At 35.9% G+C, this 26,242-nt stretch overlaps 1 protein-coding gene across 2 annotated transcripts in view; it reads left to right on the top strand.

Moving 5' to 3' along the window:
* The window catches only part of LOC140151373 (protein PHTF2-like), a 43,545-nt gene that overhangs the window by 16,098 nt on the left and 1,205 nt on the right, over nt 1–26,242 (top strand). Inside the window, exons 9-17 of one of the 2 annotated variants that reach the window (XR_011858933.1) lie at nt 2,922–3,141; nt 3,582–3,750; nt 4,237–4,429; nt 4,606–4,737; nt 9,697–9,783; nt 10,691–10,846; nt 12,417–12,512; nt 18,819–18,944; nt 19,867–25,777. Coding sequence is in view for 1 of the 2 variants with exons in the window: in XM_072173684.1 (XP_072029785.1) it covers nt 2,922–3,141; nt 3,582–3,750; nt 4,237–4,429; nt 4,606–4,737; nt 9,697–9,783; nt 10,691–10,846; nt 12,417–12,512; nt 18,819–18,944; nt 19,867–19,887 (1,200 nt within the window). In the remaining variant the exon portion in view is untranslated. Of the gene's footprint in view, nt 1–2,921; nt 3,142–3,581; nt 3,751–4,236; nt 4,430–4,605; nt 4,738–9,696; nt 9,784–10,690; nt 10,847–12,416; nt 12,513–18,818; nt 18,945–19,866; nt 25,841–26,242 lie in introns of those variants that run through there. The other variant, XM_072173684.1, reaches the window with a different exon arrangement.

Genomic DNA, 26,242 nt, shown 5'->3' with positions numbered 1-26,242 from the left:
GGGTAGATATATTGGCTGCTGTCCCAGTCTTTCCTTTCCATATCAATAATACAGGTACCAATGTCTCTAAAGATCAGCATGGTCTTGATACATGACTCACTGTCTTTTTACCTGTCCAGGTTGTCCACCATGAACCCAGATGGTCTTGTTCCCATTTAGAGCATATGTTTTGTGCCCACTGATGACAAAAAGGAGTGGTGTACATGTTGGCTATGACAGCTTTGTTCCATTTCCCAAGTGGAGCCTTCTATTTCTTGTAGCACCTCTCACAGCATTCTACCGAATAAAGTATTGGAAATCCTAGAGAGTCTTCTATCTACCCCCAGAGGAAATGAGGCACATTTTACTCAAAAGTTTTGCTGGCATATCTGTCAGGAGTATCTCCATTTATTTGTAAACCAGAATTGGATTTAACTTCAGCTTATCCAATAAAATACGGACCCAAAGGGTACCGTTATAATACATCAAACTTGGCTTAACTTTTCAAGAGAAAACTTCTCAAGAGAAGTTTACATACATTTATTGAGTCAATCCTTTAATATAAATTCCTTAGAAAAGTGCATATATATTAATCCTACTTTCCTGAAGCCAGAAACATTCAGGAAAGTAATCTGATATTTGACATATTTCGCTCAACTTCTCATGCACTATTTCTCAAATTTATTAGTTACTTAATTATTACTATTTGTAAACACTTATACAATTACCTATGGTGATCCAATTATTTTCATATAATTGGATGCAAGATTAAATTTGTGGCCCTGTCCCTTTTTACCGCCACAATTTTTGACCTGGATAGTCTTTACTTTCCCCGTAAATACAGAGTCTGTTCCCATCTACACACAGTGTTGGCTCACCCGTAAGATACGGGGCCCTCCCGGGAATTTCCCGAGCCAATTCCTAAATTACTCATGCCTACACTACTTACCCGTAAGGTACAAAGTGTGGCCCAACTTCTCACAGAGAAGTTAACCCAACTTAATTCCTTGTATAAGATACGGACCCTCCAGGGAATTTTCCCGGGCCCTTTTGCACACACACAAGTGTGGCCCAATCTTATCTTATCATAGAGAAGTTAACCAAAATTAATTCCTTGTAAGATGCATAAATGAAATGCAATGAAGAATGAATGAATGAATGAAAATGAATGAATTGAATACGGGGCCAACTTCTCAGAGAGAAATGAACCCAAGTTAATTCCTTGTACAGTACATTTTAAATGCATGAAAGAAATGAATGAATGAAAATGAATTAATGAATATGGGGCCCTCCAGGGTATTACCCCAAGCCCTTTTGCACACACGCAAAGAAGTTAACCCAAATTCCTCGTGAAGATACGGGGCCCTCCAGGAATTTCCTCGGCCCTTTGCACACATGCAAGTGTGGCCCAACTTCTCTTTTCGCATAAGTTAACCCAAATTAATTCCTCATAAGATATGGGGCCCTCCGGGGAATTTCCCTGGCCCACACACAAGTGTGGCCAACTCCTCTTCTTGCAGAGAAGTTAACCCAAATTAATTTCTTGTAAGATACGGGGCCCTCCAGGGTATTCTCAAGCCCTTTCCACACTCGCCAAGTGTGCCCCAACTTTAGTTAACAGCAATGTATTAACCGGCAAGCTACAGAACCCTTTTTAAACAGATTTCCTGAACACCTAGATCTGTATACCCAAATGTGGCCTAACCTCTCCAAGAGAAGTTAAAATGTGCACTTATTGAATCTCTCCCTTGGTCAGCTTAACCGCCCTCTTCCTGGTAATTTGCCCATACCCAGAAGATACCCTTTAGGTCTATGTACCTCTATACCCCCGTACGATATGGAAGCCTTCCCAGCCAACTAATGCTCCCAAGTGACTGTCCACAAAGGTATTGAATACTGGGATATGACCTAAATTTTTGGACATTGGAGACCCAACCTTCTCCTTCCATGACAGATAAAAATATGCCTAATCCTTGACCCACTGGCAGTGTCAGAAGGTTATTAACCACTTCCCATTGGCTACTTCAAACAATAGACCTTAAACCTCATTGGCCAATACATAAAGCCATTACTAGGCAACCAATCAAAAAATCAATCATATTGATTTGTCCAAGCACAAGCTTTGGACCAGGGTTAGTCTCTTTCACAGGAGGTAAATTTGTTTATGTATAGATACAATAAACTTTATTGTCTGTTGGTGGCTTCAGTGCTGTGGAAGTTGCAGCTCTAAATGACAGACCATTTTTTTTGCAATAAATCATACAGGAGATAAAAGGTAGTGGTGTTTGATCCATGGTGGCTATGACAGTTTTGTTCCATTTTCTAAAAGGAGCCTTCTGTTTCCTTTAGCACTTCTCACAGTATTCCACCAAATGAAGTATTGGGAATCCTAGAGAGTCATCTCTTTGTCTGATAGTGGCTTCTGTGCTGTGGAAGTTGCAGCTTGATATGACAGAACATTTCTTGCAATAAATCATACAGGAGATAAAAGGTAGTGGTGTTTGATCCATGTTGGCTATGACAGTTTTGTTCCATTTTTCAAGAGGAGCCTTCTGTTTCTTGTAGTACCTCTTTTGCAGTTTTCCACTAAATAAAGTATTGGAAGTCCTGAAGAGTTTTCCATTTGTGTGATAGTGGCTTCTGTGCTGTGGACATTGTAGCTTGAAATGATAGACCATTTCTTGCAATAAAATATGCAGAAGACAAAAGGTAGCCATGTCTGGTTCATGCTGGCGATTACATTTATGTTCCACTTCCCAAGAGGATCCGCCTTCAGTTTCTTGTAGCACCTCTCACAGCATTCCAACGAATAGTTACTTAACAAAGATAGTTAAATTAGAAGGAAACACAGACAGGTAGAATTACAAGAAAATACAAGATGAAACATTACAGGTATATTCAAACATAACATCCTTTTGTTTTTATATCTGATACTTATTTAGAGCACTCATCTTCTTCGTCCTGGTGATTCTGATCTGGATGAGCCTAGCTGGGGTGAGACGGCAGTAGAAGCGTCTACATCCAACAGCTCCAGTGATTCAAGCAGCAGTGAAACAGATGATGGAGGGGAAACAGAAGAGCTATCACAATTTGAAGACCCCTTCAAGATGTTTCCTGTTGCTCCTGTCAATTCACACACTTCTACTACAAGTTCTGAAAAAAGTAAGTCCGTGAACATTTTACCAGAGTACTCATGCAGTTTAGTACAAGGGAAAGGGGACATATCTTTGCCTTTTTAAGAATGTTAGTATTCAACTTAGAAATTTGGTTATCTGGAGTTTCACTTTACGTCTTGCAGTCAATACCTAGTAATAAAGTAAATAATTTGAAAATGTATATGATGTTGCTGTAAATGCTGTGGTCATAGACAAAATATAGCAAAGTGAGTTGCAAAAATATATTTCCAATATGTGATTTTATTGACAAATTCTCTTTGTGTTGCCAATGATAAATATTTAAATGAAAAGTGAAGTTATCCATTTTGTTTAACTTCTAATGAAATTACGTAGAGCTTTCCAGAATATTTAAACATTTTTTCTGAAATTTTTAACAGTGTTGCTGTAAACATGCATTTTATTGCTGTCTTTTTCTCTCTAATTTAGTTCGTGTGCGTATGTTTGAAGGTGATGAGTGTAAGAAAACCGACATGTCCGTGCTTGAAATCAGCTGTGCAATCAATAACAAGGTGCATTCATTACATGCTAGTGCAGATTATCTCATTCTTGGGGTTGTATTCTGCATTAGCTTAGCTATAATACCAATACTCTATAGGTAAGTTTGTAACTTGATGCTGGGATTACAATAGTCTTTCTGTTGAGTGTGCTCTGTGGTTGGCTTGTTGATACCTTAGTTGGTATGACTGTATTAGGGTTGGTTAATGGACTCAAAGGTCCGGGTTTCAAATCTTGATAAAAGAAATAACTTGAGGGAAAGAGTAATTGTGACCAGATTTGCAATATATTTTTGCAACACATAGTTTTTAGCTCCTTTTAAGATTAAAATCTGCCAGTTACTGTAAAGTTTTTGTAGGTGCATGTCATCACATTAAGACCTTTTAATTCAGGAATCTATGTAATTTTAATTCACAAATATATTATGGAAGCATATATTTTTTGTAGTTAACTCAAATATGGGTGAGAAAAAAGACAGCTAACCTAAATTATCTATTGTTGATTAAAAAAGGGAAAGAATAAAATGTCATTATCTCATCACCAGAGCGAGTACTTTATTATGATGCTGACTTTTTTCTTTAAACAGAATTCGACACATTCCACCACGTGAGTATGAGCTCTCGTGGCTAGCCACTGTGTGGCTACCAGAAGCTGTCACTGCGCTCTTTACAATCAAATGGCAGATCCAGGTGGCGCTCTTTATAAGCAGTATACAACGAGGAGCTCTCAGCCTTATGTTCTTCTTTCTTCTTGCCGTGGCTGAGAGAACATACAAACAAGTAAGTCAGGGTTGTTAACATAGAAATGTTTCAGGAAAGAAACTTCTTAGTGTTATATATGTTCCACAACTTTGGAGAAATGTGCAAGATGTACACCAAGATCCTGTAACTGCTAAAACTGTTGACTCTGTAGAAAAAATGCATTACAATTAATATGCATATTTTGTCTTTTTCAGCGATGTCTTTTTGCCAAATATTTTTCCCACCTGACATCATCCCGTCGTGCTCGCAAGTCAATGCTGCCTCATTTTAGACTTGACAAAGTACGCAATATCAAAGCCTGGCTGTCACTGCGATCTTTTCTAAGGGTAAGATTTCTTCTCTGAATTGGCATAGCAGGATTACTGGAATAATTCTGAATATTTTTGAAAAAATCGTAAGCATACATATTTTGACATTCATACTTATATTATTTGCAGAGATAAGATATGGATGGTTTATTCTACAGACATTTTTATGAAAGAAATGATTCACAGCAAAGGTTTCTGTGGTTTGAAAAATGAAAATCATATAGGTTTTAGTACAAACATTTCTTTGTATTCTGTAAAACTTACACATAAGGAGCAACCCGCGAAATTAATAGTTGGCACACATGCACTAAACAATGGAAATGCGTGCCCTATTAAAATTGGGGAGGCGAGGAAAACATGCATGCAATATATGTGTTGTACAGACTCCCCCCTATATCTCACCCTTCCCCACTCCCCATCATTCAATGTTGGAGGGTCTCACGGACCTGTTGACAACATGGCTTGGTCCAACATTGAATTGGGGGAGCGGGGCAGAGATATACCAAAAGACAGGCAAACTGTGCCAACCTTTTTTTCCTGGATTGTCCGAGTCAAATCCTAAATATTGCATCTGTTTTCCGTTTTTACTCAATAACTTTGCAACGGAATGTTGTATTATCTTCATATTTCACACAAACACATATATGTGATAGGGCTTTACGATAAATAAAAAAAAAGAAAAAAATGTATTTGTTTATTTAGGGGGTGGTCATTAAAAACATCGCTAATGCGTGGTTTTGCGTCTTGGCTTGGGTCTGAATTACGCGAAAACTGACAAAAAAAGAAAGAATGATTTTTAAATGCAGTATTACATCGAATTGCTTCTAATTCAAATGATAAATAAAAAGAACTGAATGAGCAATTTTCAATCAGCTATTATTACATCAAATTAATGTAATTGCACCCGTATCATAGATAGGGCAATTTTATGTATGTTTATATAAAAACATCATCAGTGCGGAAATTACGATGATATTTGTACAGTGCCGTAAAATATAGATAGACATACAGAAAAAAGACGGACATTGGCTTATGACAAATATAATATGATGAAGAATATTGTAAAATAAAAAAGAAATCTAAATACATTCAGGGGCTCGAACCCGTGTTCCACTGCGCCTGAGGCAGATGCCGTATCAATTGCGCCACAGAGCTGTGTAACTTCAACAGGCTTAAACTATATTCTATTACCCCCACGACCCATTATTCAAAATCGCGCACTGTGATTTGTTAAAACGCGTCACGTGAGAGCCCATTATTCTGCAATAATGGGTCGAAGCGCCTAACACATTCTACGCACAGCATTACGCTTTGGTTGCGCGCATTATTATTTCCGCGATCACGCGCTGTCACTTAAGCGTCACGCGCTCCACCTTGAAGTAAACAACTTGAAATATTTGGGCAAAAATGTGATATTTTCTTTAAATCGCACTATTTTGTGGTAATAGAATAGAAATAAAGGGTGCAGCATTATCCTTTACACCCAAATAATGTGTCCTCGGCAGTAAAAGCGTTTAAATAATGGGTTCGGCTGCCTCACCCATTATTTACGTTTTTACTGCCTCGGACACATTATTTTCGTGTAAAGGATAATGCATTACCCTTTATTTCTTAAATATAATGCTATTCAAGATGCATGTATATAAATATACGCTCTACATACGGTATACAGTCAAAAATTACTTTTTACGGCATTTGTTTCATTAACTGAATATTTATCATATAGCAGGTGTTGGCTGACATTGTGCTTCACATTTAGTTCAGTTTTGTCCGGGATAAATGACTACGGGACAAAATCGGACGGTATACACGCCTTTAAAGAGTAAAGAATTTTAATATAATATTACTTTCTTTTTATTTATACAAACGTGTATATCGCTCGCTTTTTGTCCCAAAGTCGCTTTTATCCCGCCCAAAACTGAAATAAATGTGGAGCACAATGTCAGCCAACACCTGCTATATGATAAATATTCAGTTAATGAAACAAATGCCGTAAAAAAGTAATTTTTGACTGTATACCGTATGTAGAGCGATATTTATATACATGCATCTTGAATAGCATTATATTATAGTTTAAGCCTGTTGAAGTTACACAGCTCTGTGGTTCAATGGATACGGCATCTGCCACAGGCGCATTGGAACACAGGTTCGAGCCCCTGAATATATTTAGATTTCTTTTTCTTTTCTTTTTTGTTATTATTTTACAATATCCTTCATCATATTATATTCATCATTCTATTAATTTTTGCCAATGTCCGTCCTTCTTTTTTTTTTTTGTTTTCTACCTTTATTTTACGGCACTGTACAAATATCACCATAATTGCCGCACCGAGTTGTTTGTCAAAATGGAAACTCGGATGGCTTTCAAAACAGAGCATCACGTGTCCACCGCCATGGTGATTGAACTAAAAAAAGTTTGAAATTGCCAATCACAATGCCTAATATGGCCATTATATACCATGAGAGATTTTTCAATTCAGAAAAAAATATTTGAACCGCTTTTTATGAAAAATGTGAATTTTAAGGTGTTACAATCCAAACCGGAAACAAGTTTCGCTCCTTCAGGTTGCATGAGATATGATGTGCATATAAATGGTAAAAAATGATGCTTTTATAGCACTTAGGAGAAAGTCATATTTTCAAATTACTGCAGATATACAGTTTTGTTGGTTGCGTGTAGGCCTATACATTTTAAACATTGAATATTAAAAAAGGATTTATTGATTATCGATAATCGATAATAATTGATTATCGATAATATTTTTGATTAATTCTAATTTTTGCATATTGAAACGAATATGGGGATTAATCCATGAAAATTTGGTGGCCATATGCTTAATGCTTTATATCTTATAAGCCAAAATATGAAATTAGATGCATTTTTGGAAGAATTATCATAGCTTTAAACTACGAAAATAATCGGCAATCATATAATTTTCTTTTGACTTATTCCTTATTTCACAATATTTTTTATCAATATGAACTTTACATATTGATATGAATGTGAGGATTACTCCCTGAAAATTTGGTGCTCATACCTTTTATGGTTTTTAGTTTATAAACCAAAATATGAAGTTTTTGCTATATGATAAATATTCAGTTAATGAAACAAATGCCGTAAAAAAGTAATTTTTTGGACTGTATACCGTATGTAGAGCGTATATTTATATACATGCATCTTGAATAGCATTATATTATAGTTTAAGCCTGTTGAAGTTACACAGCTCTGTGGTTCAATGGATACGGCATCTGCCACAGGCGCATTGGAACACGGGTTCGAGCCCCTGAATATATTTAGATTTCTTTTTCTTTTCTTTTTTGTTATTATTTTACAATATCCTTCATCATATTATATTCATCATTCTATTAATTTTTGCCAATGTCCGTCCTTCTTTTTTTCTGTATTTCTACCTTTATTTTACGGCACTGTACAAATATCACCATAATTGCCGCACCGAGTTGTTTGTCAAAATGGAAACTCGGATGGCTTTCAAAACAGAGCATCACGTGTCTACCGCCATGGTGATTGAACTAAAAAAAGTTTGAAATTGCCAATCACAATGCCTAATATGGCCATTATATACCATGAGAGATTTTTCAATTCAGAAAAAAATATTTGAACCGTTTTTTACGAAAAATGTGAATTTTAAGGTGTTACAATCCAAACCGGAAACAAGTATCGTTCCTTCAGGTTGCATGAGATATGATGTGCATATAAATGGTAAAAAAATGATGCTTTTATAGCACTTAGGAGAAAGTCATATTTTCAAATTACTGCAGATATACAGTTTTGTTGGTTGCGTAAGCCTATACATTTTTAAACATTGAATATTAAAAAAGGATTTATTGATTATCGATAATCGATAATAATTGATTATCGATAATATTTTTGATTAATTCTAATTTTTGCATATTGAAACGAATATGGGGATTAAATATGCTTAATGCTTTATATTTTATAAGCCAAAATATGAAATTAGATGCATTTTTGGAAGAATTATCATAGCTTTAAACTACGAAAATAATCGGCAATCATATAATATTCTTTTGACTTATTCCTTATTTCACAATATTTTTATCAATATGAACTTTACATATTGATATGAATGTGAGGATTACTCCCTGAAAATTTGGTGCTCATACCTTTTATGGTTTTTAGTTTATAAACCAAAATATGAAGTTAGATGCATATTTTGGACGAGTTATCATAGCTTTAAACTACGAAAATAATCGGCAATTATATAATATTCGTTTGACTTATACCTTATTTCACAATATTTTTTGTTTATATTAATTTCATATATTGATATGAATGTGAGAATTATTTCCTGAAAATTTGGTGGCCATACCTTTAACGGTTTTTATTTTACAAGCCAAAATATGAAATTAGATGCATATTTTTGGAATTGATTCGGACAACCCGCGAAATTAATAGTTGGCACACATGCACTAAACAATGGAAATGCGTGCCCTATTAAAATTGGGGAGGCGAGGAAAACATGCATGCAATATATGTGTTGTACAGACTCCCCCCTATATCTCACCCTTCCCCACTCCCCATCATTCAATGTTGGAGGGTCTCACGGACCTGTTGACAACATGGCTTGGTCCAACATTGAATTGGGGGAGCGGGGGCAGAGATATACCAAAAGACAGGCAAACTGTGCCAACCTTTTTTTCCTGGATTGAGGTTGATAACTCGATATAAAAGTCCCTGAATAACAATCTGCCTCCCGAGTTGCAATTCCAGGGTCTGTGGATTAGTGATATTTTGGTCAAAAATCGATGTCTAAGCAGAGAGTATGAAAAAATATTGCAAAGCGTCAAATGCAAGCCGAATGTGTGAGTACCAATATTGGGTAGATGGGTAGTTTTATGCAGAAAATGTTAAGTTTACACTGTTTATGACCACCGCAGTTACTCTTGTTATTGTGTCATGTAGTTAGTGATATATTCTGTGTTTTTTTCTTGTAACAGAAACGGGGTCCTCAACGTTCTGTGAATGTTGTAGTATCTTCTGCATTTCTTCTCACTCTTATGCTGGTTTCTATTCTATGTACAGAAGTAAGTACTAATATTAAATGTAGATTGTAATATTATTAATAAATACAAAGATGTAGTCCAACTTTTCTAAACCATGTTTGCAAGTCTTCATGGCCTCATTGGACTATACACAGTAATGCTGATCACAATTGACAAAGTCACTTCACAAACCTTAAGCATCACAGTCAAGGATGTATCCTAGTTGACCTACAATGAACCATCCTGACCATGCTCAACTGTCCAAATTTTCAGAAGGATCATAAAACTGACACTTTTCGAGGCAGATCATATATTTTATCACACACACACATATGGACAATTGATTGTAGAGAAGGATCTGGGCACAAGAATGCCTTGTTGCCATTTATTGTGTGGATGTTCAAAATTTGAACATATAATTTAGGCTTCATGCTTGTAACCCGGGGGTACTTAGTACAAATGACCATACAGGGACGTGCCGCTAATATGGGCAGCATTTTCGGCCTTTTGGTATATCAATGACCCGTTTTTCTAAGCCAATTTTGGTATATGAATGGGTCCTTTTTTCAAAATTTTTTTCAATTTTTTTCGAAAAAATAGCCCAATTTTGGCTCAATGTAGCCAAAATTTCGAAATTTTCCAAAACATTTTAGGAAAATTTTTAAAAACTAAGACAATTTGGGTTAAATTTGGCCGTAAATTTTGACTTTTGGTATATCAATGGGATCAAATTTCTTGAAAAATTGGTATATTTATGTGTCCACTTTCCAATTCTCAGCGGCACACCCCTACCAAAATCAAACTTGAGTACCCCTCCTATAAGCTTGAGGTTAAAGTATATCAGCAGAAGTCATCTTTTGATCATGCAGAGTCGAGTGGGTTAAACTTGTGAGGACATAGCACCATCATTTGCCATATTATTGAATACTTTTGTATGTTGATTTCTCAGTTGCTTCAAAAGCAGAGTAACTTCTTGGTAGAACTCTACAATTGGGAGGTTGTTGCATGGACCTTCTGCTTAAGCCCATTCTTGCTACGATTCATCACACTTGGTTCTGAAATTAACAAGAAGTTTCGCAATACTTCTGTGCTTCTAACTGAACAGGTAAGTGTGATAGTAAATTGTATATATACTTTGTTTGGTAGTTACGTTAGTGCTTTCACACGGTTGCCCCGCAAGAGTGTTGACAAGTTGACTTGAGTGTCACAGTATATTATCCAGAAGCATGAGTTGTGTCCTCTTGTACTAGATGTTGATTCTTGTAGGTAATGTCTCCAGTTGATGTCCACAAGATCATATCGGATTCTATACATCATTGCCAGACGACTCTGGAGACATCTACACTAAAGCGACGGCCACTGCGGGTTTTGAAGCATGGTAGTCACGCTGCTGGTACGATCGTAGTTGTTCAAAACAAACTGGACTCTGCTCCTCTGCACCTGTTCTATCTTTTTGGTGTTGCGAATGGTGTGGGGATCCCAAACTGTCGCAGCATATTCTGCAATGGGTCTGATGTAGGTATTGTAGCAAGCTTCCTTGATTTTGCGGCTATATTTGCTGAAGTTGCGTGAGAGGAAAGCTCTGGTGGAGTTAGCTTTCTTGCAGATGGAGTCAACATGGGTGTTGAAGTTCAACTTGGCATCTATATGAACACCCAGGTATTTTGCTGAGCAGGCAACTTCAAGACTTTGACCATGGATTGAATAGGAGGTGAGTGTTGGTTTCCTCTTGGTTGTGATCCGCACCACTTGGCATTTGGATGGGTTAAACTCCATCATCCATTTGTCCTCCCACTTCTGCAAGGCATCAAGGTCTTCCTGCAGCAAGTTGTTGTCTTGCTAGATTGAATTCGCTGGTATAACACACAATCATCAGCGAAGAGTCGCGTCTCATAATGGCGTACCCTGGCTGGCAGATCATTGATGTAAATCAAGAAGAGGAACAGACCCAGGACACTTCCTTGAGGAACACCTGATGTAACATGTGCTTCACTACTGACTCTTCCATCCACCATAACTTGCTGTGTGCAATTGCTGAGGAAATCTTGTATCCAAAGAAGTGTGGAGCCACAAATGCTGTAGTGTTCCAATTTCATGAGCAAGCGTCTGTAGGAATCCTTGTCGAAGGCTTTTGAAAGATCCAACAAGATGAGATCAGTCCTCTAGTCCTTTCGCCAGGTCGTAGATAGTCAAGATAAGCTGGGTGTCACATGATCTGCGCTTCCTGAAGCCATGCTGAGATTTGGTCAGGATGTGATGGTAGGATAGATGCCGGATGACTGCACAGTGGATTATATGCTCGCAGTGTTTGCAGAGAATAGCCGTGAGTGAGATTGGACGATAGTTGCAAGGCAGAGAACGATTGCCCTTCTTAAAGAGGGGGAAGATGAGAGCTTTCTTCCAAATTGATGGAATTCTTCCCTGGTTGATTGAGGCTTGGTATAGCAAAGTTACTGCTGGTGATATTGTCCATATCATCTATCCATCTTCTACTTTGTCTGCTTCCTCTAATATATGGTGTACATAGTATTCAGTATGGTACCTTGTGAGTCCATCTATCATCTGGTAGTCTTTCTAGATGACCTGTTTATCTCCACTTTTTTATGTTATTTCATTTATGATATCTTACCCTTCTGTTGTGTTCCTAATGCTATGTTTTTTTAATTTGCCATCAGATCAACTTATATCTACATATGGAGAGGAAGCCACACAAGAAAGATGACTTATTACTTGCCAACAATGTACTTAAACTTGCCTCAAAACTACTCAAGGTCAGTTGATTGCAGTAACTGGAATGAAAGATTGATAGAAAACATATGTGACACAATCTGGTCCATGGGGGCCAAAGGAGGCATACAATACATACAATAGGCTTTCATTTACTAAAAACACCTAAGGTCTAGCATACTTGGTTCCAAAGTTTTTTGATGTCTATTTTCTTATGTATTTTTTTTACTCCATAAGTTTACCATTATCTCAGTTTCAAATTTGCAGCCTTTGGGCCCCATGGACCAGATCATGTCACATATTAATAAGTTTATAGGAAATTTTGGGGTAGTTGATTTGTTCAGAATGATATTTACCACATAAAACTGCTAAGAATTATTAAGGAAATGGTAAAGAAACAAACAAAATAAAACAAAATACTTTTTAATCAAGACAAAGATCCAATTTCAATAGGCATGTGTAGGTTCAGAAGCAGGGAAGCTTAAACTCTTGTATTTATTTATTTATTTATTTATTTCAACTTTCTTTATACAGGGTAGCTCCTTCAGTGTAAAAGCACTGCTATTCTTGGAGGCCCTGTGACATACATGTACAGGTGTAATTGACTTAAATACATTTATTACACAAATATTACAAGAAAAATATGCAATACCATATTATAAAGAAATTACAAGAATCATGAAAATATGAAAATCAATGAACAGTGTGGATTGTGAGAGCTCTTGATTTAAATTCACTTAGGCTCAAGGAAATATAATTAGTGCGAGTGTCAACATCAACAGAACTATTCCACAGATGTGCTGCTCTCGCCTGAAACAATCTCTTACCAGAGTTATTGTTAAATTGAGGAACAACAAGTGAATTGGAGGAAGTACCTCTTGTGACATGATCATGAGTGGATTTGGTAAATGAAAATTTGGAACAAAGATAATCAGGAGCTCTGCCAGTAAGGCATTTAAATAACATAATAAGAATATGATTATTCCACCTTTTATCTAGTTTAAGCCACTTGAGAGAAGACATCATTGAATCAATATTAGTTCTGATATCAGCAGAAAGAATAATTCTGGCAAGGTTGTTCAAGAGAATTTGTAACTTACTTGACAGAGTAAGTGAACAGTTGGACCAAACATGACTGCAATAATCAAAATGTGGCATGACAAGAGAATCAGCAAGTTTTTGAGAACATAATTTGGAAGATAATATTTCACGCGACGAATAACACCACAACGGTTAGAGACGTTGGAAGCAATTAAATCTATATGATGTGACCAAGTCATGTGACTATCAAAAATAATTCCAAGATATTTGAAGTTGTCAACTCTCTCAATAGTCTCACCCTCATAAATTAAAGAAATATTTTGGTACTTACTAAGATTTTGGGGGTACCAAAAAGCATCAATTTAGTTTTGCTGATATTCAAAGTGAGGTGGTTCTTTTTAAACCAGCTGGCAATTTTACACATGTTAAAATTGAGACTGTTTTGAAGACATAAAGGATCTGATGAGCTAACAAGCAATGAAGTATCATCAGCATACATTACTGTTTTACATATAACACTATCAGGCAGATCATTTACAAAAATAATAAATAATAAAGGACCTAATATAGACCCTTGTGGAATTCCAATGTTAATTGGTTTTAAATCTGATAAAGAACTGCCTACTTTTACTGACTGCATTCTACTTATGAGATACGATTTGAACCAGTTGAGTTCATTGTCCCTGATGCCAAACTTCTTGAGCTTATTAAGAAGAAGACTGTGATTGACAGTGTCAAAGGCTTTCTTAAGGTCAAGACATATGGCACCAGTTACATTTCCCGCGTCCATGTTCATAAGAATAAAATCTTCAACATCAATAACTGTTGTTGCAGTAGAATATTGTGAACGAAAACCAGATTGAGATGGGTTTAGAAAATTATTTACAGACAAATAAGAATACATTTGATCATGAACTGCACGCTCAATTATTTTAGAAACAATACTTAGCACAGAAATTGGACGATAATTTTCAACATTAGATTTACAACCAGCTTTGTAAATAGGAACAACTTTTGCATTTTTCCAAACAGAAGGAAAAACACCAGTAGCTAAGGAAAGATTACATATATATGCAAGTGATTTACAAACAATAGGAGCAGCAGTTTTGAATAATTTGACATCAATATCATCAAGTCCCGGAGATTTGTTATTTGAGAAATTCCAAATTTGATCAAAAACATAATCAGCAGATATACAATAGAAATTAAATTTACAAGCATCATTCACAGCATTATGATCATAACCCAAATTATTAACTTGAATATTATCTTCATCATGAGAGTTAAATTTACTAGCTAGGTTAGCGCCAATAGTAGTAAAGTAATCATTAAAAACATCTGCAGTATCTTTGTCATTAGTAGTTACTTTATCATCAACTTTAATGTTAGCTACTGAACTCTTATTTTTACCAGGAATAACCTTCCTAATGGTTTTCCATAATTTCTTAGAATTGTGCAAGTTATTTTCAATCTCTGTGTTGTAGTAATTTTTCTTAAGAGTTTTACGTAAGTTATTGACTTTATTGCTAAGAGTTTTGGCTTTATCCCAATCAAGTGGGTCATTAGTTTTATGAGCTTTATCATAATAGAATTCTTTATCTTTAGTAAGTTTCAGGAAGTCAGTAGTTACCCATTCAGGGAGATACCCTCTAATCTTCTTTTCCCTAATGGGGGCATGATTATTACAAACCTCGTTGAACATATCAAACCAGACTGCCCAGGCAGAGTCAACATCTGAGTAACTAGTAACTATATCCCAGTCTTTAGTTTTAAGTGAGTTAATAAAATCAATATCATTGAAATTTTTATATGAGCGAGATTTAATTAATTTAGGAGGGTTTTTAATTTTCTTACTTTTACGCATTAAATCGAAAATTAATGAATGATCACTCAAGCCAAGATGATGTACTCCATGAGCAGTGATCATGTCAGGATGTGTTACAAAAGCAAGATCTAAACAAGATCTTGTTTCAGGAGTAATTCTTGTAGCTTCAGTGATCAATTGAGTAAAGTTTGAGTTTTTAGCCAAGTTTTTAACCTTTTTAGAGAAGTTACTTTTAAATAAATCAAGGTTAAAATCACCAACAACTATAACCTCATTATAATTAGCCACAGCATTCTGTAACACAAGATCAATTTTAGTTAAATACTCAGCATTTGAATTAGGCTGTCTATAAACAGTACCAAGCAAAATTGGTTTAGTGCAAGGTAAATTGATTTCAGTGAATAGAACTTCAACATCATTATCAATACTTTGAACAAGTTCATTTGGATTGTTAGATTTCACTGTTAACATAGTTCGTTTTATGCAACGTTGATGACGTGTTAGAAATTATACGCAGAGGACAAGTTGACAATCTAACTGATCACTTAAATTCAATTGATCCCACCGGCAGCATTAAATTTACCTATGAACAAGAGCAGGACGGTTCTATTCCATTCCTTGATACCCTGATCACAAGAAAACCAGACGGGTCAGTGAAACTTAGCATATACAGGAAGAAAACCCACACCGATCAGTACCTTCAGTTCTCCTCCCACCACCCTCTCCATCAAAAGTTAGGAGTTGTCAGAACTTTACTAGACCGGAGTGAATCGCTAGTCACCGAGGAAACGGACAGACAGAAAGAGGAGACCAATATACGCTGAAGCGTTATCTGGCTGCAGTTATCAAGAAAAAAAAAAAAAAAAAGTCAAACAAAATAGAGCCACTCCAAAAACAAAGACTACCTCAAAGAATAAAGATGACAGTGAAAAGTCTAAAGGTATGGTTGTAGTTCCCTATGTAGAGGGGCTCACCGAGCTAATATCAAGAGTTTTCAAAAAGCATGGCTTCTCTACCGCTATGAAACCTCACCGCACCATCCGCAGAATGCTTGTTCACCCTAAGGACAAATTACTCCCTCAACAAAAAGCAGAGGCGATATATGAAATTCCCTGCGGAGATTGTGCTGGGACCTACATCGGAGAAACTGTCACCCCATTCGGCGTTACGCCTCAAAGAACACCAAAAAGAGGTGGAAAAATTTGAAACGAAGCCCTACACAAGAGCCAGCCGCACGTCATCTATCACAGACATTCACAAGTCAGCTATCACTGATCACGTTGTCTCTACCAATCATTCCATCAATTGGGAGGACTCAAAAGTCATCGACAGAGAAGCTGACAAGACCACTAGGTGGCTGAAAGAAGCCATCTGGATACGCCGAAAAGGAAAAGACACTCTAAACAAGGACGAGGGGGCCTACTCACTCAACAACATCTTTGACCAACTCATCACGTCCTCTATAGAGGTTCCTGTTGCCTATAAAAGGAAGCAGTCAGATGTGATGGGTTGCCAGTCTGAAGAAACCACTAGTGTAGTGGTGAAACGTCACTAAAAATGTGAGTTTAACATCTTCATTTTTCTTGGATTTGCATAAAACGAACTATGTTAACAATCATTATCAATACTTATATTAACCTCTTCATTGTAATCAATACCTTCTCTTATATACACAACAATACCACCATGTTCCATACCAACACGGTCTTTTCTATATAAATTGTATCCATCAATAACAATTTCATTATCATCAATGTTAGGTGTTAACCATGTCTCAGTGACACATAAGATATCAATATTATTTGTAAAAAGAAAAATTTGGAGATGATCTGTTTTGTATCTGAGACTCTGAATATTAATGTGACAAATTTTTAAACCTCTATTCAAATGACACTTAAGATCAATAAATTGGCCCTCACTGAAAGGAAGTTCATCTAAACAAATTCTGGTGAAGCAAGAATTACAAAGCCAATTTGAGTGGTGATGAATAGAATTTACTTTGTCAATATCAGTACAATCATAATGAAAATCAAGAGAACATTGAGAACAAGAAACTGAGTTGTTTACAAATACCTTCTTAAAACATTCTCCACAGGTGGAGGTTATCTGAGAATTTTTGACATTTATACATTCATTTTAGAAACATTACGAGAAGAATTGACACTTGTATATAAAGTAATATCATTAGAATTAGAAACATCTTTATCAGAGTCTTTAGACCCTTCATTATTTTGAGAGCCTATATCTGTATAATGACCATTATCAACATCACATGCAGCAGAACCTTTACAAACAAAATTATTAATAGTACCACCAGAACAATTATGATTAACAACACTTTCAACATAATCAGATTCAGAAGATTTCTGTATAGGCTCACTAAATGCATGTACATGTATATCATCATGATCATAAATTGAACTCTTATCAATATCACAATTAGTGGAGTTATCAAAAATAACATCATCTGACAAGTCATTTCCAACATTAGAAAAATATTCATTAGTATTATGCATGTACAACAAATGGGGCTTTTGATGAACATTTGATTTACAAAAATTGCATGTGGTACATGTATTAGTTCCATTCATGTGATTACAAGGAATTGAGTCTTTGTAAAGTTCACTTTGAAAGTTCACCTTCTGCGATGAGGATTCACTGTGTTGGATCCACCTGGGGACAGGAGAAACTTCAGCCAGTCCGGAGCCCCCGGGGGCATGATGAATTGGGGTTTGCGCTGGAAGGATTTTTGACGACCCTGTTGAAAAAGGGAAAGATGAGCACTACGTAAAAAATTCTGGTAATTTTTAGCCAAGAAGCTCATACCCCTAGTGTCTGGGTGAAGGCCATCATAGAGTATATCCGTGGTAACAGCAGAGTTGTTGATGTATGTCCATTTGTGTTCTTTACACAGATCTCTTAAGAATTCATTGCATTCATCAATATTTTGAACAGGAGGTTTATCACGTGGAAGTATTGATGATACCGCGACAGAGCAGTGACTGGGGATGTTGGTTTTCAGTGTATTGCACATCTGTGACAGTTTTGTCTTTATAGTATCGATGTTGTCCTGTTTCAAGTTATTTGTGCCAACATGTACAATTACAGAGTCGGCGTCTGTACACTTACCACTAACAATATCACTGCGAACTTGTTCAATCCTTCTTCCACCAACAGCAACCATTTGTATGGATGAGATCATATCGGTAACCCTATGCTCACCAACAGAAGAAACTTATTATTTCAGTTTAATTGACACACACATTATTTATGTCACATTTTGTTGCAGATACACCCATCAAAATTAAAAAAAAAAAGCTGAAGTGTAATTTTTGAAATTATTAGTCTATTATATTTCAACAGATGCATTGTATTGTCTCTACATAATATATTGAAGAATGTGATGCGTTTATAAGAGTTTTGCCATACAAGAAACTGTAAATTGAACACTTGATTCACTATTTTTTTATGTTGTGTATTACAGGAGTTGGAGACACCATTCAAGATATCAGGTCTTGCCATGAATCCTGTCCTGTATAACATCACCCGTGTCGTGGTTCTGTCTGCGTTCTCTGGTGTCTTGACAGAGCTGCTTGGTTTTAAACTAAAGGTAAGAAAATTACACTACAGGATCTTTTTTCAGCCAATCTATAATTGATGAATACTTGCTTACTTATATTTGTTTGCTGAATATGAATAACAGTTTGTCCGAGAAAACTTTGATTTCTGCAATTGGAAGCTCTCCAACTTTAATTCTTCAGGTTGTGCAAATATACTTTACAAAGAACATTTGAGCCCAGAATGACAATGACCAAGTGCTTACAGCTTTACGTGTGATATTTGATACCATGCAACATTAATGTTGAAGTTTTAAAAGATTTAAACTTTGCACATCAATTTCTTCCGAAAACATTAATGTGTGTGAGAAATTTTTAAGCCAGCTGGAATTCTTTATGTAGTAATTCTTTATGCAACATTTAAATCAACATTAACGAAAAAAGATATTTACAAATAGCGAGCATCATCTTACATGCAAGCTTTCAATATCGTGCAGGTTTTCAAATTTGAACAAAACCTAATTAAATGTTTTGCAAGAAATAGGTTGTTTAAAAAGAACGAAAAGGATATCATAGAACAAAATATGAAGCCCGTTGACAGTTTAACCATTAGTGCTACAAACATCTCACAGGGGTACACCCCCCAGAATGGCCAGTAGTACTTGTATTTGCTGTAAATTGTAAAAGTTTTCATGAGCGAGCCTCCCTTTCAAGTTCTGGATCCGCCCCTGACTGTCACAGCTGATTCTTGTACAGTTTTATCTTATTGTGGAAGGCAGCGATTACTTCTGCATTTTATTTCAGGAGAATTTTGTTATGCAAACATTGTCATTAAAGTAGATTTGTAAAACTCATTTGATGTAGTGCTTTAGTTATCATGTCAAGCCTGGGTATTTCAGAATGTTGTACTCATAATATTTTATTGTAAAACAACTATGAAAACCTTTTCCTGTTTTCTGTTTTATTCTCCTACAGCTTTGGAAAATCAAGACATGATAACAGTCAGAGATGATTCGTAACCTAGTTCCTCTACATTAGAAACACAGCCAGCTGGTAGAGATTATGGGTTTATTGTTTACAGGGTAAAATTCATGTTTCCACACTAATGTGCCAAGTATTTCATATATCAATTGATGGTAAATATGAAGTGGATGTGAAACCTATGAGGTATGATTTATGTGGATCAGGTACTTATTGTTCCAAATTTGTTCTGATCCAGTTTACATTTGTGTGATTCACATCAGTTCAGATTTTGTTTATTAAGTTTAAACCTAACCGTTCTCGGTCCACCAAAACCCAACAGCCTGTGTGTCTCCCTTTGAGCAGGCCTGGGCCAGGTAACACAGAGGGTACCTCCAAACAGCCCACCCGGGGGAGTTAGGGTAAACAAGAGCCACAATCTCATCATGACAAGCTGCTCATTAGATGATAGTATGAGAATGTCTTGTGTCTTGTTACATGTACATTATGTATGAAAACGATGCAAGCTATGAACAAGTGAGCAGCCAAGTGCATGTTCTAACCAAGTTTGCTATAATGCTTTACGAACAATAGTGATGGATGTATTAATAGTGTGTTGAAGGAAGTAAAATATTGGCCAAAGTAATGGTATATATATATATTTTGGTTGACTGTGAGTGGGTGTAGATATTTTTAAGTGCAATATGCAGTAGCTCACTGTTATAGTGTGGATAAGTATTTGACTACATGTGAATTTCACAAGTTATTTGAAACTTAGTTGTTTAAAAACAAGTTTCTTCTCCATCGAACCAATTTTGTAAACTTCTTGCCTACCAATGAATTCAGAATGAAGAGTGCAGATGTAAAGCATGATATATCCAAAGGTTGCCTGCCCTGTGTAGTTTTGTACACATTTTCTAATTTTATGTGAAGAGATACCTTTGCAATGTTGTATCCTAAATAGGGAGGGAACTACTCCTTATTCCAGAAAAATACAGCATTAATTTTTTTGGATTAAAAAATATTATCCTGTTTTGCCAAACGAAACATAGTTAAATTACAGTATTGAAAATTAAAGAAGGCAGCACATGACCTTTATCATGTTTTGCCTCTGAAAACTTTTATTGCTATTTATAGACATGGATTCTAAGCTAACGAGTAGATTCGTCCAAACAAAATCAACATGCTTTGATACTATATGTGTGTGAGTTAAGCTGTATTTCAAATGTGACACAGTATGAAGTATGTTTTAGTTTTTTTCACCTAGTATGTGTGTATTTTGTTACTTGACATCATATACAAATGTTAGCTACTCTGGACTCTTACTGAAATGGCAATACACAGGAAGGTGCCAGGAATACCCACTCCTTAGTGTGGGGAGTATGATATTGTACATGGCATGTCTAAATCCCAAGTGATCAAGGATAAAGCACCCTCTGCAGCATACATATAATGGGTCGATCTTTCTAACATACTGCCTTTGGCAACACTCATAGTTTGGTTGAGAAGGGGTATAAAGCACCCTCTTCATTAGCATACATATGATGGGTTGATCTTTTGAACGTACTGCCCCTGGCAACACCCATGGTTTGGTGGAGGGGTAAAGTGCCCTCTGCAGCATATATGATGGGTTGCTGTGTGATGGGAGGTATATTCTAAGACTGCTCTTAGCAAATCACCACTTTGATGGTGTATTTTGGCTACACTGTGCCTGGTATTCATATGATTGACTCGAAATGTTGGCAGATATGTATGTGGGAAGACAGCACACTCTTTGTTGCCTCTACCCTGTGTCAGGCATTTCAATAAGAGCCCAGAGATGAATGTTAGGGTCAAACTGTCCCATACTGAATTGACAGATGAATTATAAATATGACACAATCTGATCCAGTCAGGCCAAAGAAGGCAAATTTTGAAAATTGATATTATCATCACCACTATCTTGCCCAGTAATCACATTTACTATATTACTGAAATCCTTACATTCCTAGCATACTTAGTTGCAAAGTGATTAGTCTTCATAATTCCAATATTTTTGTGTATAATACATTGTGTTTTTGCACCCTAGATCTGCTTAGTACCTTAATTTCATCAATTGCCGCCTTTAGGCTGATTGGGATCAGAATTTGACATTCAGAATTAGACTGTGCATGCGGTGACACGGGCTGCAATCTGATTTTGCCATCAACGTATACGATTATGATGTGATGGTAAAGGTGCCAACACAATGGTGCCAAATTAAATGACAAGAATATATGAATGAGTTCTGAATTATGATACTAAGGGGGATGTATGTGTAAGAGGCTGCCAATGTTGTACAGTGCTGGTATGATCCAGCAGAGATTTGTTGATGCGTACAAAGACAAGTATATGACATATATCTGTGGAAGGACTATTCACCATCGAAGTTACGTAATAATCGGATTAACTACTATAGCAATAGATTAATACAATTTTTGAATAGATCGCCATGCACACCACAAGTTCATGTGGTACCTATGCATTGAACCATAGATGTCAAAGAAATGCTGATTACGCACACCTGTAAGATAAGTATCTTTAAAAAAATACACAGGTGATGAGTGCAACCTGCTTGTAGTGCAGGGCGATCTATTCAAAAATTGGATTCATCTATTGCTATGGTACGTGTAGTTAATCCGATTATTACATCACTTCGACGGCGAATATTATTAATCTAACAGCAAAAATGTATTTAATACTCCTGTTTTTTCCAAGTTAAGTAATCAAATGCAGTTAATAGCAAAATGACTCCAAATTTGTCAAGAAGTAACATTGTTAATTTTATTCCATATTTTGAAACTCAAATGTCAAAAAATCATAATGGGAACTTGACATTTTGTCAATAGATCTATAACATGGGTTTTTGATCATTTACAAAGAGGACTCAAAGAATACAGCAGTAACACGGAAGTGATGGGCATTTACTTTTTCTCTGGAGAAAATTTAAAAAATATACCCTGTTTAATTTTCAATAGATCTTTTCAGCAGTTGATTGGAGATCTTCGGAAATTAGTTCAGAAGGATGTCACATATGGTACTCAAAAATGCTACAGCCAATACACCAATTGTGTACTGAGTTGCTCGTACTTGACACAGCATTTGATGCGGTGTCCACTGCATGGTCAAAAATGCGTTCAAATCATCAGAAATTGATTGGTTGAATATATTTTGACAGTCACGCATGATCCTTGTTTTCGTAAAAGTCCTCCTGAAAAGGTGTATTCTTTGAGCGGGTTACAAACTTGATTGTTGGTGTGATTTTGAGCAACAGAGTGAATATGATAAGTTTATCAATCATCATTCATGTCATAGATTCAGTCGACATTGTATTTGTTTGTGTGAAATATGTCGACTCAAAAGCATGTACGTATGTAATAACCAGGAAATAATATATTCACCACAAACTCAAAAGTATTATTTCATATTTATATATTTATATATATATATATATGATGACAATGTATTCATAGTACTCTTATTATTATGCAAATATTTTTTTATTTTATATATTTATGTGTATGATGTAATTTGTCCAGTATGTGCTATTATGTGTATTTTATTTGTGTAACTACTTAACAGATTTATCAACCTGTCCATTGTATTATATAAATGTAAATTGTTTTGCATGTGATATGTTTGGATTATGTATTTGTACATAATGTCATTAAGTTTTGCAGTTGATTGAGCCCACCCATGTGCTATTAGTTTATTTAGAATCAAGAAAAGTTGAGCATTTCAAACAATTTAATGTAAGTTTTGTGAAGAAGTGAATCTGTTGTATGGTGAATTTCTTAAAGTTTCTGTAATATATTATCAACCACAGTAGTATTTCTACGGAAAAGGATGATTTTCTTAATATAGTGAATTAGGAGTGGTGCAATAATTATGTGCAGGAGGGAGGGACTAATTATATATAGGGGTCAAGCATTTTTGCAAGATGGGGGGGGGGTGATTTTTTGTTTGGCATGTCAAAAGGGAGGGAGCAATTTTTGGCTGACTGCTTTGAGAATTCACCCCAAGTACATATAATTATTGCACAACCCCTTAGTTTGTGAGAAAGTTGAAATTGGTAGTTGCATGTAAGTATTATGTGGTGCACAAATAGAGGTATGAATTGTTTATTTATACCGTTTTCCATTCTGCAAGCAAAAGTATGTATCCCTGTTGAGTCTTGTATTATCATCCAAGTGAATACCAGAAGGAAAATACCTCTGGTATGTGATTTATCTTTGTGGTGTTAATAGTTCATTGACCCAGTTTGTTTACTCTGGTACAAAGAGTGTGTGCATTGATTTTGTTCTACTAGTTTTATACTTTTGGCATAAAAGATGCAAATTGGAGTAACATTAGTTTTTTTATAGAATTGCTGAATTAATGCCAATAAACCTCACCAAATGTCCCCTACCACTTTTCTCGATCAAAATATCAGTAAAATCTCAATATTTTGTGTTAGTTTTTTCCAGGTCAAAGTAGTTTTTAAAATAATGTTGCCAAATGACATTTACTGTACAATTTTTTGTTTGAAAATACAGTGCCATTAAGACATTTATTAAGGACACTATTGTAAATTGAGGTTGTATATCTAGGATTGATATCTCTCTGTCTGAAGACGCTAAAGATACTAAATACTAAAATGCAATCATATGTAGAAAATGTCGAGGGCTTAGAACCAGAACTCTCTATAGCTAAAATTTATGTTTTGAGGTAACAAGTTTTGATTCTTTCTGAAAAATCAGAATATCCAGTCCCTCCCCCATAAGATTCTCCCATTTTTCACGATGTCAGTTGTAAACATAGGACATACCCACCTCTGGGACAGAGAGCATGTCCAAGGTCATGATTATGGTGAGTCAAATCTAACCACCCTTATTGTGCCTGTACATAAGTTGTGGCTCTACACCCAGTTCTGGCTCTGTTATTTTACGGTTGCTATATGTAATTTCATGTATATTGTATGTAATTGTAAGAATACTCAGCATTAACAATGACCCTTAATTACTAACCACACCTGAAGAGGAACAAACGGGTGCAAGACATATTAATAATTTGGAACCAGAGGCTTTACTATTATCTTTTCAGTATTATTTGTCAGTTTCAACTCAAGGTCTGTATTTCTATTTTTACTATAAGTTGTGTAAATGGTTATTTTAGCACACAGCTAGTACATTTTTGTGGGTATTTCAATTTTCAAAAGAGAAAAACGTAATAAATATGATAAAGATATCACAAATGTGTGCTAAGGTAACCATAAACCGTCAGTATGTACATAATCAGATTTATATTTTTTGTTTATCTATCTTAAACTGTGTTTTCGCTTTGCCATTCCTAATGTTGTTCAAAGTATTCTCAACTATTATCTGTTTGAAGCTCCAGTGACATGTCATTCATGTTGTCATGGAGAGGATATGTTATCAGAGGGCATGTTTTGATTTTATATGTTAATACATAGCACAACAGCATTATGTTGATTTTCAAAGTAATATGCTATCTATTACAATACATGTGAAGGACGGTCAAGGACCAAGGGAAATTAATGAGGTATCACGGGAGCTGCAACAGATAATAATTATATGGGTTGAAGGCACTGCCAGCGATCCCTACTAAAGTGGGAAAATACGTGACATTTGTCAAGTCTGTACATAATAGAAAAAATGACAAAAAGGAAGAAAACAGAAATGTTGGAAAAATGTGAAGCTTCATTCAATATTGCATGTTGCTGTTGGACAGACAAAATTGACGAAAAATGTCAAATGTTACCCATTTTAGGATGCAGTGTGATTTGCGTAATGCGTGTCACTGGCGAGTGCTTATGTGAATTTATGCGAGCATAAGCTTCATTACACTATGCACGCACCTGATGCATGTGCCTTGGCTTTCAGAACATTTCCGATTTTGGTTTGAACAGGTCTATTATATGTTCATGAAAGTTCATCTGTGTTGGTATAAATCATGATTTTGATTTAAACTTTTGATCAAACACAAGGAATTAATTCCTACCTCGGAATTTTCAGATGGTACTCCATCTTCCATCAGCGAGTGACTGTATCAGGTCGTGATTTTCTTGACCTTTGACCTGATAACAGACTCGTAGACTCCTGAAAGTAGTACAGCATCAGAGGTCTCAAACCACATTCACATTGAGTCTCCGGGACATTTTGTGGACTTGGAGGTGGTTCCAACCTGGAGTCAACGAAGCAGTTCACATCAAAGCCAACCAACCATCTCTCAACAAAGATGGGGGCCGGTTCAAACTTTCAGGAGTCTTACAAGTCAAAGGTCAAGAAAATCACGACCTGATACAGTTACTCACTCGCTGATGAAAGATGGAGTACCATCTGCAAATTCCGAGGTAGGAATTAATTCCTTGTGT

Source organism: Amphiura filiformis, chromosome 4 (genome assembly GCF_039555335.1).
Source record: "Amphiura filiformis chromosome 4, Afil_fr2py, whole genome shotgun sequence".
Classification (NCBI taxonomy): domain Eukaryota; kingdom Metazoa; phylum Echinodermata; class Ophiuroidea; order Amphilepidida; family Amphiuridae; genus Amphiura; species Amphiura filiformis.
Note: the sequence above shows the minus strand (reverse complement) of the source record. Positions and strands in the feature narration are given on the sequence as shown.